At 32.2% G+C, this 17,284-nt stretch overlaps 3 protein-coding genes across 3 annotated transcripts; 2 read left to right on the top strand and 1 right to left on the bottom strand.

Moving 5' to 3' along the window:
* The first annotated feature begins 374 nt into the window (after nucleotides 1–374).
* Nucleotides 375–1,755, top strand: LOC133678182 (uncharacterized protein At3g17950-like). Its single transcript, XM_062100414.1, has 2 exons — nucleotides 375–825; nucleotides 1,098–1,755. Exons 1-2 carry the CDS (start codon nucleotides 742–744, stop codon nucleotides 1,599–1,601), a joined length of 588 nt encoding a protein of 195 aa, XP_061956398.1. The 5' UTR covers nucleotides 375–741; the 3' UTR covers nucleotides 1,602–1,755.
* Nucleotides 1,756–6,688: 4,933 nt separating this feature from the next.
* Nucleotides 6,689–7,622, bottom strand: LOC133677962 (uncharacterized). Its single transcript, XM_062100107.1, has one exon. It carries the CDS (start codon nucleotides 7,455–7,457, stop codon nucleotides 6,960–6,962), a length of 498 nt encoding a protein of 165 aa, XP_061956091.1. The 5' UTR covers nucleotides 7,458–7,622; the 3' UTR covers nucleotides 6,689–6,959.
* A 1,674-nt stretch (nucleotides 7,623–9,296) lies between these two features.
* LOC133677785 (signal recognition particle 19 kDa protein-like) lies at nucleotides 9,297–12,901 on the top strand. The gene is made up of 5 exons (XM_062099906.1): nucleotides 9,297–9,470; nucleotides 9,850–10,042; nucleotides 10,136–10,235; nucleotides 11,788–11,943; nucleotides 12,686–12,901. The coding sequence occupies exons 2-4, from the start codon at nucleotides 9,863–9,865 to the stop codon at nucleotides 11,916–11,918; spliced, it is 411 nt and encodes a 136-aa protein (XP_061955890.1). The 5' UTR covers nucleotides 9,297–9,470; nucleotides 9,850–9,862; the 3' UTR covers nucleotides 11,919–11,943; nucleotides 12,686–12,901.
* The last annotated feature ends 4,383 nt before the right edge of the window (nucleotides 12,902–17,284 follow it).

Below are 17,284 nucleotides of genomic sequence, written 5' to 3'. Positions count from 1 at the left end.
TATCATACTTCTTGAAAGGTTTTCAACTCGTGACGCAAGAATCTTCATAATTTTCTTCCATGGGGCATCCGTGTACTGCTTTTCATGAAACATCCTAGTCAATGAATGGTGTCGGCACCACTAGTCAACAGAAAACAAATGCGTGGTAAAGTGGGGGATCTTCCATAGTTTATCAATTAGTTTACTTGGATTATTATTAGGTCTATTTCTCCAAAAAAAAAAAAAAACATGGTTTATTTTCAAAGGGACAGATGTAGCCAAATAAGCTACAAATACCTACGAAATCGAACATTATCACAGAGAGTATTTAAAGATAATGATGACATTGAATCTGTAATAATCATGGTCTTAGTAATTGGTTAATAAGACATTTGAAGTGAAAGAAACAGTAGCAACCTCCAGCAATCATCAATGTCTTAAAAATTGGTTAGATTTATGTAGATAAAGGAAAGGATGTGTTCATTAGTTTATAAAAAGTTGTGAAATCTTGTTCTAACATACACATAAAATATTAGAAAAGCCAAAACAACAATCAAAGTCTTTGTTAAATTTCATTTCAGAAACACAGCTCTAAACTCCCATCTATCACCATCTCTCTAATCTTGCAGAGTTGCAGCCTGTCCTCTCGTCGTACTTCAAAACACTAAACTCGGCTCCTACAAGACAGAAATATATGACTGCCGCAGTATAACTTACCCAAACGAGAGAGAGAGAGAGAGTAAAGTAGGGACTTGGATAAAAATGTTGGATCCAACAAACGATATCCTTCCACCTCCATCTTCCCCCACCAACTCCTCCATCTCCTCCTCCGATCTTGACACCGAGGTATGCAACCACTTTCTCTCAATATTCAGTCTTCAAGATTTAACCTTTCTTTGATTTTTACCATTTCTTTGCCTTTCTTGCTCTTGTTTTTCTTTTCTTTAATTGTCCCATTACTTTAATTTCTTTGCTTCTTTTTTTTATGCATGCACTCATTTCTTGATTTTCTTGTTTTTGTTTTTGTTTGATTTAGCATTTCTTGCTCTTCGTATTCTTGTTCTCCTTTAAGTTATACCATTTCTTGATTCTGTTCTTGTTATGCTGTTGTTATGCAGTCTACAGGGTCCTTTTTCCATGATAGAAGCACTACATTAGGTACTCTAATGGGTGTCACATTCCCTGCCATCACTTTCAGAGCACCGTCCCAGCACCGTCATCCCGCTGCAGCCTCCTCCACGGTAACCGCCTCCGCGAACGGTGGAAACCCCAGGAGGAACACCAAGAAGAGAAGGAATCTGGCGGCTTCTTCGGTGGCGGAGCGGAGGAGGCGGAGGTGGTGGAGCCTGTGCCGGGATGGAGGTGGGGCTAAGCCGGCCTCTCTGGGTGAATTTCTGGAGGTGGAAAGGAGGTTCGGTGATGCCGCCGCGGAGCTTGAAGGCGTGATGGTGGCAGAGCAGCCGAGGAACGGAGGAGTGAATGGACGGTTGTTATTTGCTGATGGCAGGGTTTTGCCACCTGCAGATGTTGTTGATGATGGGGGGTCATCATCGTCGACGGCTGGTGCTCTTTGGCGATTTCCGGTTTCACTTACAGGGATCTGCAGTGGTGGCACTGGATAATACTAGCATTTAAAAATTATTTATTGTTTTGCCCTTTTCCTTTGGCTCCTGTTATTTAGTTTTATTTTACTTTAGTCCTTGTCTAATTCGATTTGTCCCAAGAAAAAGAAAAGAAATAGTAATTTTGGCCCTTTGGGGCTTACATTTGTCTCTATTCCTTTTGGAAATATTCAGTTGGGATATTTTTCTTCTCGAGATATTAAAACTAATATGAAAAAAAATTCAAAGTGTTTAATTCAATTTCACTAATTGAATTACAATTCATTAAAATGGATGGTCTTGGGGATTTATTGTTGCACTATGGCTAACATTTAATTTGCATAGAAATTAAAAAAACATGGAATAACTTTTGGAAAATGAGTATAAGAATTAAGACATGTACAAGTTTTTAAAATGTTTTTTTTAATATATTAAAATAATATATTTTAAATTTTTTTAATATCAACATGTTAAAATTATAATTTTTTATAAAATATATTTTATAAAATTATTTTAGCAAAAGCTATTACAGTGCTATACATGAATCACATGGTTAGTACCTGCTAATGGCAATGACGAGATATTTTTGCTATTTAAAAAATTAATTTTTAATAGTCTACTAATGTTAAAATTAATTTTTAAAAAATAAAAAATATTATTTTAATATATTTATAAATAAAAAACACTTTGAAAAATAATAATTAACGAATTCTCAAAACACTTTTAAATGTGATCCCATGAACATGGAAGAAATGCTAAAACATATTTTAGTTGAAGCTTTTGTTCATGGATGCCCTTTGATTGGTTTCAATAGATCATCTTGAAAGACAGAAAGTTTACACTGTTCTAATTATGAATTAGACGGGGCAATGTCATTAACTCATAAAGCAGGTCACCGATTGCTAATCAAAGGTTAACAATATTATCTCTGTATTATAGTTTATTTTTATGTTTTAAAAATATTTTTAATTTTTAGATCATTTTAATGTTTTAATATTAAAATAAATTTTAAAAAATATTATTTTAATATATTTTCAAATATTCACTCATATATATATATATATATATATATATATATATATATATATATATATATATATATATATATATATAAAGCAACATCGTCGCTGTGAAAAGAACTTTGCCTTTGTTGGTGTGGCTTTAAGCATCGCAAATGACCCACGAACACTGACAGCTCGTCAAACAATCATGATTATATTCTCATCGAGGCGAGGCCCCATAATGTCTTCAGCACAAGGTTCCTGTCAATTCCTAGGCCCATTTGGCTTGAAAGCTCCTCACCGGAGCCGATGACAGAACGGAGGTTTGATGAAAACAGATCAGGAAGGGGGCTATGGTGTTGTCTTTGTATGGGTTGGACTCTTCAAGGAAGCACAAAATATGTACGTGTCATGGAATTGTACATCACTATCTATTTTATAAATGTTTTTTTTAAATACTAGATATACAAGATATTTTAATATATTTTTTATATACAAAATTTCAAAGTGAAAATTATAAATTTTATATAAGCATCTAATTAAATAAATTGATACTTATTTTTTTAAATAAACAAAAAAAGTCCAACAATAAAAAAAAATTAAAAAAATTGAGAGATAAATATTGATCAAGATATTCAATCATATAAAATAAAACACTCTCTCAATTGTGTTTATTGAATTTATTTATTTAAATTAATGAAAGATAAACTTACATCCTAAAAAACCAATGACTTAAAAGATAGATATAAATGAAATTAACCAAATAAACCCATGTCATAAAAAAATTATGCAAGGTTGAACACATCAGTAATATTATTTTAAAAGAATATTTTTATTTTAAAAAATAAATTTAATTTGTATAAAATAAAAAATATAGATGAAAAAAGGCATGAAAAACCCGTGATTTAAATCATGAAATTATAATAAACTCATAGAAATATTTTTTTGAAGATAATCACAAAACTAATACTAAAAAAAACTAATCCAGAATAATGAGATAATAGGAAGTTAAATCCCAAAAAAATCAAATGTTGAAATATGAAAATAGGAAAAAATAATTAATTACACAAAAGGATTTAAAAAAATCAAGGTGAAAAAAAACATTAGTTAGAGGGTTAAAAATTTTCAATTGAAGAGTTAAATTGAATTGAAAAAGAGCTCTAATTAAAAAAAGAAAAACAAATCAAAAGAGTGATGGTTAAATTGGAAAAAATAAAACAATAAAAATCTATTGAAGGATGAAATTGAAAGCTAAAAAAAATCAACAACAACACCAAGAAAAAAAAAGTACCGAAATGAAAAACAAAACATATAAGAAATTGCAATTGAATAGAGATGATAATTTAATCTGAAATTGTGGATGTTGAACCAATCTGACTTAAATAGATAAGTATTTTTCGGACCCGATGGATAATAGGTATATATGAATATTTTCAAACCAAACCTGAAACTCATCTGAATCTAATCCAAAACCTACCTGAACCTAACTTAAAATAGATATTTATATTATATAAATATAGTTGTATAATATTTAGATTTTTTTTAATACAATATGATATATACATATCTTAATATTGACATAAAATACACATATATTTATTTGATATTTGGTTAAAAAATACACATAAATTCATCGATCTGAATGTTTGATTTCATCTAACATTTTAGCGCAGAAATATTACATCAAACTATTGAAAAGTATTTTATTTTTTATTTGGTTAAAAATACAATCATATTCATATTTAATATTGAAAAAAATGAAGTAAAAAGGATCATGCATATCTATTAAAATCCTCATAATTAATTATTAATTCAAAAGCTTTAACATATCCCTAACATTCAACACGACTCAAGTCCGAGAACATTCAACACGACTCAAGTCCGAGAATATAAAAGGAATATTTAAGAGCGTAGTAGTTTTTCAAAATACTTTTCGCTTGGAAATATATTAAAATAGTATTTTTTTTATTTTTTAAAAATTATTTTTGACATCAACACATAAAAAATTATCTAAAAATACAAAAAAAAATTATTTTAATATATATATATATATATCATAATAAGTTAATAACTACCTTGAGTTTTTATAAAATTATAAACGATGATCCAAAAAATTAATCTGGTGTTGATGGATATATCATAATCTATATATATATAATTAATAAGTTAATAACTTCCATGGCAGAAACCTGCAACAAATTAATCTCTAGTGTTGATGGATAACTACTATATTAGCTTTGCACCTTTGATTTGCTTTCTACAGTTGTGATTGATTGTCAATATTGTATTATAATAAAATCACTTCATATGATCACCTTGTGAGTAGAAAGCGTCCATAGAGTTTTCTATCTATGCATGATACTACGATGAGGGATAATATATAATTTTATTTTTATTATATAGATATTCATCTGACCTAACCTGAATAAATAATAAATTTTATTTGAATTCAAAACCTAATCCAACTTGACTGGAACAGACTGTCATGTAGATGTGATAAAGAAAGGGAATAAAAATCTAAAGCAGGAAGTAACTGAAACCAAGTAAAAGAAAGGAAACCCATGAGTAAGTAAGTAGGAGAAAGGGAATAAAAATCTAAAATTTAGAAGAAGAAGAAGAAGATTGAAACCAAGTCAAAGAATGGAAACCCATGAGTTTATTCATGTGAAACTTAGGTTGCTTTTGGTCTAGAGTTAAAAATTGAAGGTTAAATTAAGGGTGTAAAAAGTGATTGAAAGGTAAAATGTTGAGGATATTTGATTAACATATTAAAATAAGTATAATGATGGAGTTCAATATATTTTAATTAAGAAATAAAATTAAATGAGGTTGTAAAATAATAAATATATAATTATACATTAATGATGGGATACTAGAGGCCGTTTGTTTATGCGGCTGCGGTTGTGTTTAAATTAAAACGCAGTTTGCAGCCGTTTGACAATAAAAAAAAATGATTTACTGTGCATGGGTTCCACATGATTTTTGCATCCAAAACGCTGTTAATGAAAAGCAAGAAAATCCTGCTTTTCACGCACTATGCATGCTAATTGCACTGTTCACTGAACAGTGCAATTAGCATGAACAATGTATATTGGTACACTGTTCAAGTGAACAGTGAAAGAGAATTGCACTGTTTACTTAAAAAACAATGAACAATGCAATTCACTTGCACTGTTCATGAGTGAATTGTATTGTTCACGTGAACATTTTTTTTTTCCAGTGTGTTAATTTTATTAACAGTTTTTTTTTAAAAAAACTAGTTTAGAGTGAATTAAATTCATTCGTATTGTGATGTGAACAATATTTTTTTCCCTGAAAAACTAGTATAGAGTGAATTAAATTCACTCGCACTGTAATATCAATTTTATACATGATAATATTTTATCTAATTTTATTACACGCTCAAAAAATTATGAAAACTGTAGTTTTTATCGAATGAATTTTGTACGTAATGGAATTATAAATAGTTTAATGAAATAATAAAAAATATTTTATATAAAGTATTATTTATTTCATGATGTAATAAGAGTAATTAATTCTACAATATTTAAATTTAAAACCATCAATATTAATATATATTTTTTTAAATTATTTTATAACCTCAATTTCAAAAGCATTCTTAACCAAACACATTAAACTACTTTTTCTTTAACTTCAATTTCAACCATAATTTTAATCAAATACCTATTTTTTCAAACCAACCTCAACTAAAAGTACTTTTTATAAAACAACTTTTTTTCAAATGATAACCATAACAGTTACCGCAATAACAAACACACTCTAGGTTAAATGGGAAAATGAGTGACGAATTTGGAAGAAATAATTCAAACAAAAAGTAAAGCACAATTCTCCAAAAATTTCCTCTTAAGATTTTGTTAACCTACCCTCCACTAGGTTAATACTAGGTTAAATGGGGGGAGTGCTAATCCATTTATTATTTACATAAAACCAAACACAATCTTATAATTAAAGATTAATATCATAATTAACTTATGGTTAATGAAATATGTTTCAAACCTCATGAGGTTGTGAAAGTAAAATCTACGTGATTTCTCTTTAATCAAGTATGGAAAGTCTACTTCTTAAATTGAGTGGTGAATTGATAGTTTACATTTGAGAATATTTAAATTTCTACAAACCCGAGATTTTACATTATATATAGAGCAGCAACATTTAAAATGCATCAGGTTTGTTGTAATTCTAGCGCAATGATCTTCTCTTTGTTTTGGAGGATAAACAGCTGGAGAATTTATACTACAATAATGAACTTGACAGGCGCACATGTTGCTAATAATCTACTCATAATGTCAGCAAAAAAAATCCTAAAAAAACAAAAGAAGGAAATTGAAAGAAGAAAAAGAAGAACCATACACGCTGATCAAGGCCGCCTACAAGGAGTTTCAACAATGGTTTCCAAGGCAGGCTTCCATGATCTTTGCTTGGAATACCTCTCCATAGGCTGTGGCTCTGTGGCCATACTATCCGTTGTTTTCCCTTCTGAAGGGAAAATGCAAAACTCACTGAGGACTGGAAAAATCTTGCCAAAATTGTTATACTTCAGTGCCTTGGTAGCCTTATAAGTGAGAGAGCTCAGTTCCTCATGTGTTAGCACCGAGTAGAGAAGCTCCGTGGGCAAAACAAATAAGTAGAGTTGGCGCCTCTCTAGCTCATCATTAGCTGATAGACCATGAATTCTATAACCAACTTTTAGACTAGCAGAATCACAAACAAATTGTCCAGGGTTCTCTAGCATGAGCTCTATGCTGCTTTTAACTGGCTTCGTGTAGATTTGCAAATTGCCATTATCAGAGAACAAGACTTTCACTACTCCATTTGATGAGATGATTGACGGAGCACAAGATGTTGCATTCCCCATTAGATACAAAAAACAGAGAGGAAGAGAGAGACTGAAATGAAAATGGGTGCCTATTTCTTTAACATGAAGTGATCAAATATGTAATCAAAGGTGATAAACAGATGGAGAAGTTGATCATTCGAGGTTGATGGCGTCTCTCAAAATTAGCCAGTTTGTCATGCATGATGGTAGTTGAAAAGGAGAGGAAGCGTCCATATATGTCCATTGTTGGTTAAGTTGTCGTAATATTCAATGGAAGATCACACACTTCCCTCATAGGGAAGCAGGAAGTTGCATGAATTATTTGTGCTACATGAGGATTTGAGGTTTGAAAAGGGGACACGTTCTTGCAAGGAAATGGAAAAAAAGGAATATGAACAAACCTGTTAAGCACAGTCAAGTCACCCTAAGGGAAGCCCTTCCATTTGCTTTTGTTAGGGTTTAAATAAATGTATCCATTTTTCTTCATGAAGGAGTACAGCACATAAAGAGCTGGGAGAAATGGAGCAGAGCTCACTGAAGACACCACCAAACTAATGATTGGACATTAATTGTAACAAGCTAATTCTTTGATCCAATTCCTTCCTACAGGTCACCTAACTCCTTCAAAAACATGCAAATGCTCTTCTTTATTTATAGTTTTTCTAGCTTATCCTCTCTCCCTCTTGAAAACACATATGCTATGTATTTATTTATTTTGAATTTTTTTTTTACTAACGTGAGTGTCCGGGTCAGCTTGCATGTATTTCAACTAATATTACGAGTCCTAAAATTAACGACCATGTAAATCTCTAGTAGTTCTGAGGTTCGTGAGATTTAAACTAATAAATTTTAAAAAATAAACTCAGAATATATTTTTTATTTTGTATCTTCTCCTCCATAGAAAGGGTGTGTGTGTATACACACTTTATTAATATAAGAAGAGTAATTACATATCTATGCACCAAGATATGAAAGAATATATGTACAATAAATAATTGCAGTTTCAAAATCTTAGCTTAATGCATGGTTGGTATATAGTCGCTGTCATATGTTAGCTATCAAAATATTCCATAATTTATTAATAATTTGCTCACAAGGACTTTTATCCTTTTCGTATGCCACCGCATGTCGACCGGAAAGCTGAGAAACTCCTGGTAGTTTAGTTTTGCCGGCGTTCACAATTAATATAGCACACAATTGTTCTTAAGAAAAATAGAGAGGCACTCCATTTTTTGGCCATGTTAGGCCATCAATTTAGGTCAAGTTCATAGGTTAGAGCTACCATGGATGGACGTCTAAATTAGTTATCTGACATTATTTCGCGTTGGATAAGCATACTGACATCGGAATATTCCTCCATTTTCTCAGACTTGCTTCCGTCTTTTCATATATTTAAAATGTCTAATTAAATATCCACTTATTCATGTCCAAAATATCTAATATCACACAATATATATTCTAAGAAAAAGAGTGAAGAATAAAAGCAAGATATATAGGTTTTATATTAAAGCACAATTTATTTTTGTATTTGAAACTGTATTTCAATGTATTTTAAAAATACATTTAACTTGAAAAAAACATCAAAAATACATTCTTTAGTGTTCTTCAATAGTTTTAATATAATAATGCAACAAATAAAATAAAATCTGAAAACAAAAATTATTTATTATAAACAAGTTTGGTGGGTTTTGTTCAATTTAGACAACATTATCCCTTTGGAGAGATTTAGGCTTGTATTTGATTTGGGAGGCTTGGGTAATCCATGTTTCTTGGGCTTTCATTGCCTTGTATTTCAGACACGGGCATTCTGTATTAGCTGTTCAAGGTTTTTTTTTTTTTTTTTTTGAATAGTCCTATTGCTGCAAGAGAAAAGAAATTAGCTATTTCTTACATTGGCCTCAAACTTCCTGACTTGAGGGACTAGACTGCAATTATAGGAAGAAAAGAAAAGAAAAAGCTGAATACTACAGAGTTTCTCATATCATCGTCCTCCATCACCAGGGAGCGCTACTAGATCTCACACGACAAAACGCGAAGCCAGGGTCTCAATTGGCGAGTCCTTTTTTTTTTTTTTTTTCTCTTTCACTTCTAATAACGAAGCCCAGTTTCCTTTTCTTCTATCTCTGATTTCTCGTTTAGGTTTTACGCCATAGTTTTATTTTTTAGCTGTAAATAATTGTGATTCCACTCCTGGTCAATGTTTTTTGTGTCGATTGTAGGATTAGGGATGAAAATAATGAATCAGAATCTTAAAATTAAAACCCCCATTTCATAATTTTCAATATGTGCTTGTTTGGTTTGTTAAAGTCTTGATTTTTAATTCTGGGTATGTAAAATCAAGAGCATTTTTTTTAAAAAAATTGAGATCAGCATTGGTTACTTGGTTGAACTGTATGATTTTATTTTTTATGGAAAATTGTTTTTTTAACAGGGAGAGATAGGTGATGATGGATGGTGGAGTGCCGAATATAAAGAAATGGGTGGTGTTATATCCTGTCTACATTAACTCAAAGAAAACAATAGCTGAAGGGAGGCGGATTAGTGCAGAAAAGGCGTGTGAGAACCCTACTTGTGTTGAGATTGGTGATTGTTGTGGCCATCTCAAACTTCCATTTGCAATTGAGGTCTCTTTTGCAATCCACAGTTTTTTCTCTTTTATTATTAAAGCTTGTGATTGCTGTTTGTTTGTGATTTATGATGCTTCTTGGATGTTCTAGATTGATAAGGCGTATCCACGAGATTTCATGCAAGTAGGGAGAGTGAGAGTATTGCTGAAAAGAGAAGATGGGAGTTTATGTAATCCAGCAATTCCTTCCCGTAAGCATACTTTACCGTTGTTTCTGTTTATCATATGATTCTGATATTTCTTTTGGCTTTTTTTTCATTAATTATGTTTATCTTTTTCTTTCTGAGATCTGCGTAAATTGATGGACTTGTACATATAGTTTTTTCAACACTTAAATTTAAGCGTATTGGTATTGATCAAGTGTGATTTTGTCAATCTTTTTTGCCTATTACATTGAATTACGCCATTCTTCTTCTTCCTCTCCCTCTTCTTTATTTTAACAAAGAGAACTATTTTCATGAGTTGCTAGTGTTGAAGTAATTCAATATTTGTTATGTACAAGGATTGTTATGGCTTTCAATAGTTTATAGCCTCTTCAAATAGTGGCTTGAGATTTTGGGTTAATGCTTTGACATGGTATAGAACTGTGCCATCATTGTGTTTTGTTTTGCTGTAATTGATTCACAGGATAGGCTCATTTCCATTAAGTGAAGCAGCTTTTTGGTTAGAGACTATGGCGACGAACATGTATCAAGCTGCCAGTGGCTAGTCTTGCAAATATATAGAAGAATCTGACATCTTTTAAATGATAATATATATTTTAAAATCTTTTAGTTGATTTCCTCTTACAAGCGAGATGAACTTGGAAATCTAACCCACTCCTTTTCCCATTCACTCCCCTTCTTTTCCTTTTCTCATTTTAAGATCCAAAAGAAATCAAAATTCCTTTCTGTTAGTTCTGGTACTCTCCTTCCTCTTCCATGAATCCATATGTATTGGTGAATTCAACAAAACTTATATAAGAGTTTTCTTTATACTTCCCATATGACAGTTTATTTTTATATTTGCCACATGCTCATTGGCACCTCCACCTGTCTTGTAGACACCTCTTTATTTTGTTCTCTAATAATCCTTGAAGTGAAATATTTGTAATTAATTCTAATGCGGATAACATGTAGGTGACTCAATGGTATCATTTAAGTGGTCCTAATTTCCAAGGGACAGTAAATATTGATATGCGTATTGGTTTCTGTTACTCTGCACAGAGACTTTTCAAGAAGGGATATTGACACATAAATTTAACTAATCCAAGAATGTATATTTAGTATGTTATGGTGTCATTGACATCTAGTATTGCATAAGACTAGTTTCTGCTAGGGATCCATCACTTGAGAGCTGAAATAACCTTTATATTGGTGTTGTTTTAATTGATGATTTTGTAGACACCTCTTGCATGCTAATGAGTGGTTAGCAGCATTTACATGAAATACCAGTGCTCCACTTGGTGATCTGGACTGTTTGATGATTGTTCCCTTTTAGTTTAGTTGAGAAATTTGAGAGCTGCCTCTCATCGCGCCTGATATGCCATGGCACTGTACTTCATTGACCTGGAGGAATAGGGGGGGGGGGTAGAAAAAAGGAAAAATAGGGGTGTATTTTTGTCACATCTATCAAGAAAGTAAAGTATAAGGTGAAAAAACAATTAAAAATCAGCTCCAAGTTGGATGGGCTGATGCCACTTATATATGAGTGTCTGTCCTCCATTTCATATGTAATGGATTTGAAACTTCGACCTTATTGCAGGAAAACAGCTTATGTTCCATGTTGCAGAACTGGTACCTAGACATCCTGGGAGGACCAAAAAGCAGGAGCCTGCATCCACGGCAAATGTTTCGACATCCAAGTCTGGGAAGGGTGGGAGAAAGAAAAGATAGCCTTCTTCATGAGAAAAAAGATGAGGTTTGGTTTGCAACTAGCTGGTATAAATTTGACTTTTTTCATTCTTATCATGAAAAAAATTTGGATGAGAAGGGGGTCCTTTTCTGATCAATCAAAGAGCTAAAATTCCAGAATCTTGTGTCACAACAATTGTCTGTTCATGCACACCCTTTTTACCCAAGTCTTTCCACAAAGTGAATTTGTATGCAAGTCTTTTCCCATAGTGAAAAGTGAGGTCTTGATTCAAAGTAATCTGGGTTTGCTATTATATTGTATGCCTTTATTTTGTTGGAGTTGTTGGTTTCATCGCCTTGCTTAGCATTAAGAAATATCATGTAGTGTAACCATAAAAAAATGTCATAGAACAGACTGCCCACATTCTTGGTCCTGAACTCCTTGCAGTCCTTGAGGAGAAAATGTACGATCAACTTGGTCAATGTAACCTGACTTTGTCACAGAAAAAGTATGATCGATTGTTTTGTTTTGGGTATTGGAATAGTGATTGGTAGATGGCCAAAGTATCACAGCTATGACATGCTTATTTTAAAATCTTTTCCTAAATTACATCTAGTTGGTTTCCAGGTATGAAATCTTTAGCTTTGCTGTGGCATGCAGTAAAATGTTTTTTTTAGCTGAAGATGACCTGCTATTGACTCGTTAATTTGGTGTCATGTTGTGGTTCTAGTCGTGTTATAATGCTGAGTCTAGCGTCGCCATTCCTCTGAAGCTGGTAATATGCATAACAGAGCTTTGTCTATTGCAGGAACATCGTTCATTGCAATCGGTGAACCTGGAATACAGAGCATGGAACCTTCACATAACTCATGTTGATCTGTGATTGTACACAGTTTTGAAAACCCCATTTAAGGATCAGAGAAACTAATCTGGTGTGACTGAGCTCTTGGATGTGATGATACTCGGATATCACTGAAATGTCTTGTTGCCCCACTTGGCTAATGAGAACTTTGTTTTTTTGGTATCTTGCTCTTTTGTGCTTTTGGATTATCACTAAGCTTTTATACAATCAGAGAGCAGCATGCACGTGAGACGATTTTCCTACCTTGTGATCTATACTGTAGTGGATATTTAGCTGCAGCTGTCTTCTTTTCTTATCTTTTCTCTGCGTGTCCACTAATAGAGCAGTCGAAAACAGAAGGCCACCTTGTGTTCTCTCGTTCCCTGCACCTCCTCCTCCTCCTCCTCCTCCTCCTCCTCCTTTATCACTTTGACCAATTGAGCATCTATTTTCGATTCCATCCAGTATACAACTCGTCAAAATCGAAAGAGGAAAACAAAATCCTTATGTAGTACAAAAAATCCGAGCAAAATGAGCCTTTTATTTTTCCTCAGTCATTAAACCATGATGATGAAAGTTTCGTTCTTACCCAAGGTGTATTAATATATATTTGCCGACTTTCTTTCCTCCCCATAGTCATATCACATGATTTGCATGCTTCATTAAAACCTATTCCATGTGCCATTCGAAGTCCAACATTTCAAGCATGTTAAGTAATGGATTTTTACGCATTCTATGTTTGGTTACCATTGCCACACCCAGTTACGAAAAGACACTCTCTTACGTAAATAAATAATCCAATGAGAGAATAAAAAATTAGTTTTTAAACCAAATCATTTATAATTTTTTTAATATTTGAAAAAGTATAAAAATTATTAAATGTAATCTTTAAATATAAATTAATCAATTATTGCATTGATAAAAAAATTAAATTATTAAATTTATTTAATTTAATTTTATTTAAAATTATTATTTATAATTTATTAGAGAACTTAATTGGTTATACACATAAGAATTATTGGTCAAAAATTAAAATAAGATGATTAGTTAAATGTGACTTGATTATAAATAAATTTTAAAAATAAAAGAATATAATGTAATTAATATATGAGATTATAATTATAGACTTAAAAAAAATGAAATAGAAACATGTTTGAATAAATTTCTAAAATTATTTTAAAATATTATATATTTAAAAGGCATTTTGTTACCTAGACGGTTTGATTGAATTAATAAATACCAGAGTGGTGGTGGAAAGAATACCAGTCACCAAAGGCATGAAGATGAGGGTAACATGAAGCAACGAGAAAAAAGAAAAAAAAGAAAAAAAGAGAGAGGATGGGCTTAGTGCTCTTCATAGAACCAGGTCTTTCAAATCTAAAAATTCATTTTTTTCTGGATTACTATGCATCAATCACACACTCCTCCTGGAGCCATGCTGGTAATGTTTCAGAAGAAACCTGGCTGCATATACACAATTTCTCTTCAACTTTTCCTTGTTAATTTATATCTGTTTTACTGCATGCGCAGAACTTGCCCCGATGGTTTTAGCTGAAACACTTGCCAAGGAGTAAAAGGAACATTATCCCTTGTGTTCCAGATGGCTGGACTGCATCTACTCTAGCAGATCATCTGAAAGTTGGTGATGTTTGTGTCTTCGAAATGATGAAAGTGGTGAGGGCACACTTAGAGTTCAAATTTTCCGAGTGGTCGCCCCTGACTAGGTGAGTCATACTTAGTCTGTGAATGCTCTAGTTTTTTTTGACTTGTTAATGCCTTGGAGAAAAGACTTTAGGCCGTGAGTTATCTCCATCATATTCATATTGATTTTTTGAAGGCTAAAAACACTGTTAAACCAATTGATCCTTGTAGAATGCTGTGCTTCAGGTTGGAGATTCCATGGATGAAGGACCAAATTGGAGTGGGAGTAAGTGCATAGAAATCACAAAACCTGACAGGTCACCATCTCCCAGCAACCATCTCTTGACAGAGACACAGACACATATTAGCAATGAAGACTTTCAGCCCACTTGCTGCTCCTCATCTTTGACCTCGTATGATCAAAGATGAGGAACAAAGTGAGCTGAAAGTCTTCAGTAACTATTTAAGCACATCTGGTATGTCTAAATTGCAATTTCACTTCTTTGGTGATTCTCTTTCAATCATTTGCTAGGTTTTTTCTTTCAATTTGTTTTGTCAATGAGTTGTTCTTGAATTGTGATGCCTTATAAGACAAGCTTCTTGGTACTGGTGCTTCAAGAAAAATCTTCTGTGAAAAGACCTCTCCTTTGTGTCAATGAAAGCTGACAATCTTGTACAATCTAGGAGATTTGCTTTTGTAACTTACAAGGGTTAAGGAGGTTTCATCTGGGGGACCACATTTTGTTTGATATGAAATAAATTTTTTTGTCCGTTTTTGGTAATGATAAGTGCCTTGTCAATTCTTGAGGAAATATGAAATTCAAAGTTGTTGAATTACAATTAAAACTGAAAAAAAATAATCTAAGTGGTGTGTTCTTTTTACTGTGGGTGAAAACATTATGCATCTTCTCGCAATTCGTCGTGGGTTAAAGTAGTGAGATTTTTTTTCATTTCGACTATTAAACTTTTTGTTTTTTTTTATTTTATCTTTCAAAAAAAAATTGATGGTCAATTATTTTTAATTTATTATAAAAAAACAAAGAGAAAAAATTAAAATGAAGAAAAACAAAAAAAACATGTGGCACTTTGAAAATAATCTTGAAAAGTTCACTTTGATTCTTCACTTTTTAATGGACACATTTGTTGCTTTTGACATTCTAGACATGCTCTCGAGGGTCGGATAAGTCATTATAGTTATCCAAGTTTATCTTGGTAACTATAAAATCTATGTGGCTATGAGAGCTCAATATGCTGTAATATAATGGTGAATCTCTAATCTGACTTGAGTCTTTTTCATCTCCGATTATACTAATCTTTTTAGGTTTTGAAGCGCTTGAGTGAGACTATGAAGGAGAGTGAGATCGATGATAAAGGCTATGGCCATAGGCCTTGCCTCTTGATTTGTTAAGGTAATGCCTATATGAAGCTACATGAGAAGATTCTTTATGTTGACGTGATCTACTCATAGTAAAGGTAAAAGTATGGCGTCTATTTTTTTCCTACCTTGTTTGAGGTTGTTTCTTCTTGAAATTAGAGTTGTCGTTGCACAAGAAATGCAATTGGTATAACAATAATATGAGGAGTAGACGATTATACAACAGCCTAGATGTTTTGTGGATAGACAGGGACAGATCAAAGCTACTGTTGAGTAGCTAGTACAACCTCAGTAAGTGCTCTCATCTGTTATGTGAGTTGTTGGAGGTCAACAGGAGTTGACGAAGATGGTCGAAGGTTAGTTACTCTTCCTCTTGGTGTTTCAGTATTGTCTGCCTTGAAGATTTTAGGATCAAGTATACAGGATGATAAGAAAAATATAACAGGAAATGAACACGATTTTTGTTCGGTTTCTTATAAACAACGCTACTAATGAAGCTTGAAACTAACTACACTATATTGAATTTGAGCTTCCTTCGATGATGATTGTTGTATGGATGACAGTTATTACTTGCAAAAAACCCTTCGATGCTAAAATCAATTTAGGGTTTTTAGGCAATGATAATGGAAAAAAAAGGTGAATAGAGAGATAATGATATTTTTTCTATCTCTTCTGTAGAGGAAGAATCCCTCTTCTTTTGCTAAAACTTGGCAATTTATATCTAGAAAAACATGAAAATATCTAGAAAAAATCTTTCATCCTAAGGTCAGAGCTCTATTCCATTGTTATATCTCCGAGTAGAGTTGTCTTAAACTCTTAACTTGTTATTAAAAAGAGACGAAGAAAAAGAGAAAAAAAAAAAGAACTTTGTTGGGTTGCGACCCAACTGGGGTGTTAAACCTTGGTTGGGTCATGACCGAACCATGGGTTGAACCTTTGCTGGGCCCTAGGCCAACCAAATATGGGGTTTGGTTAGGCAACGACCCTACTGAGTATTTATTATCATAATCTTAAACTACAACTTAAGAGATTACAAGCTACTGGTTACAAACAATAAGATTACACCATACACTAGGTGAAATTACAATTTACATTTGCATTGATTATATGTGTACTATGTTTGTGTTGTAGTTTCCTTATCTGCTCTTATACAATTGTTTTAATTTTTTTGTTTAACTATTTTTTTTCATCACATTCAACCATTAATATAACTATGCTCTTATTTAAATTATAAGTTAGACTTTTATTTATTGATGGATTTGATACTATGTCATATATTAATTACTAGTTCATTTGCTCGTGTTCTGCCACGGGCCAAACTATATTTTTAAAAATGTAAAAAAGAATATTAATACTATAAACCAAGACAAGAAAATAAATCTTTAAATCTCTTATCTTGGATCTTTGTTTGGCGCGAGTTTCCAATAAAATATATAAGAGAAACCTAGATGGCTATTTTTTATTTTGAAAAACTAATTTTAAACCATAAAATCAGGAAAAAATAATAAGGCAAAAAATAAAAGAGGATGTCAAGCCGCGTAAACTTTTCA

Source organism: Populus nigra, chromosome 18 (genome assembly GCF_951802175.1).
Source record: "Populus nigra chromosome 18, ddPopNigr1.1, whole genome shotgun sequence".
NCBI classification, from domain to species: domain Eukaryota; kingdom Viridiplantae; phylum Streptophyta; class Magnoliopsida; order Malpighiales; family Salicaceae; genus Populus; species Populus nigra.
This window is presented reverse-complemented; position numbering and strand designations above follow the sequence as displayed.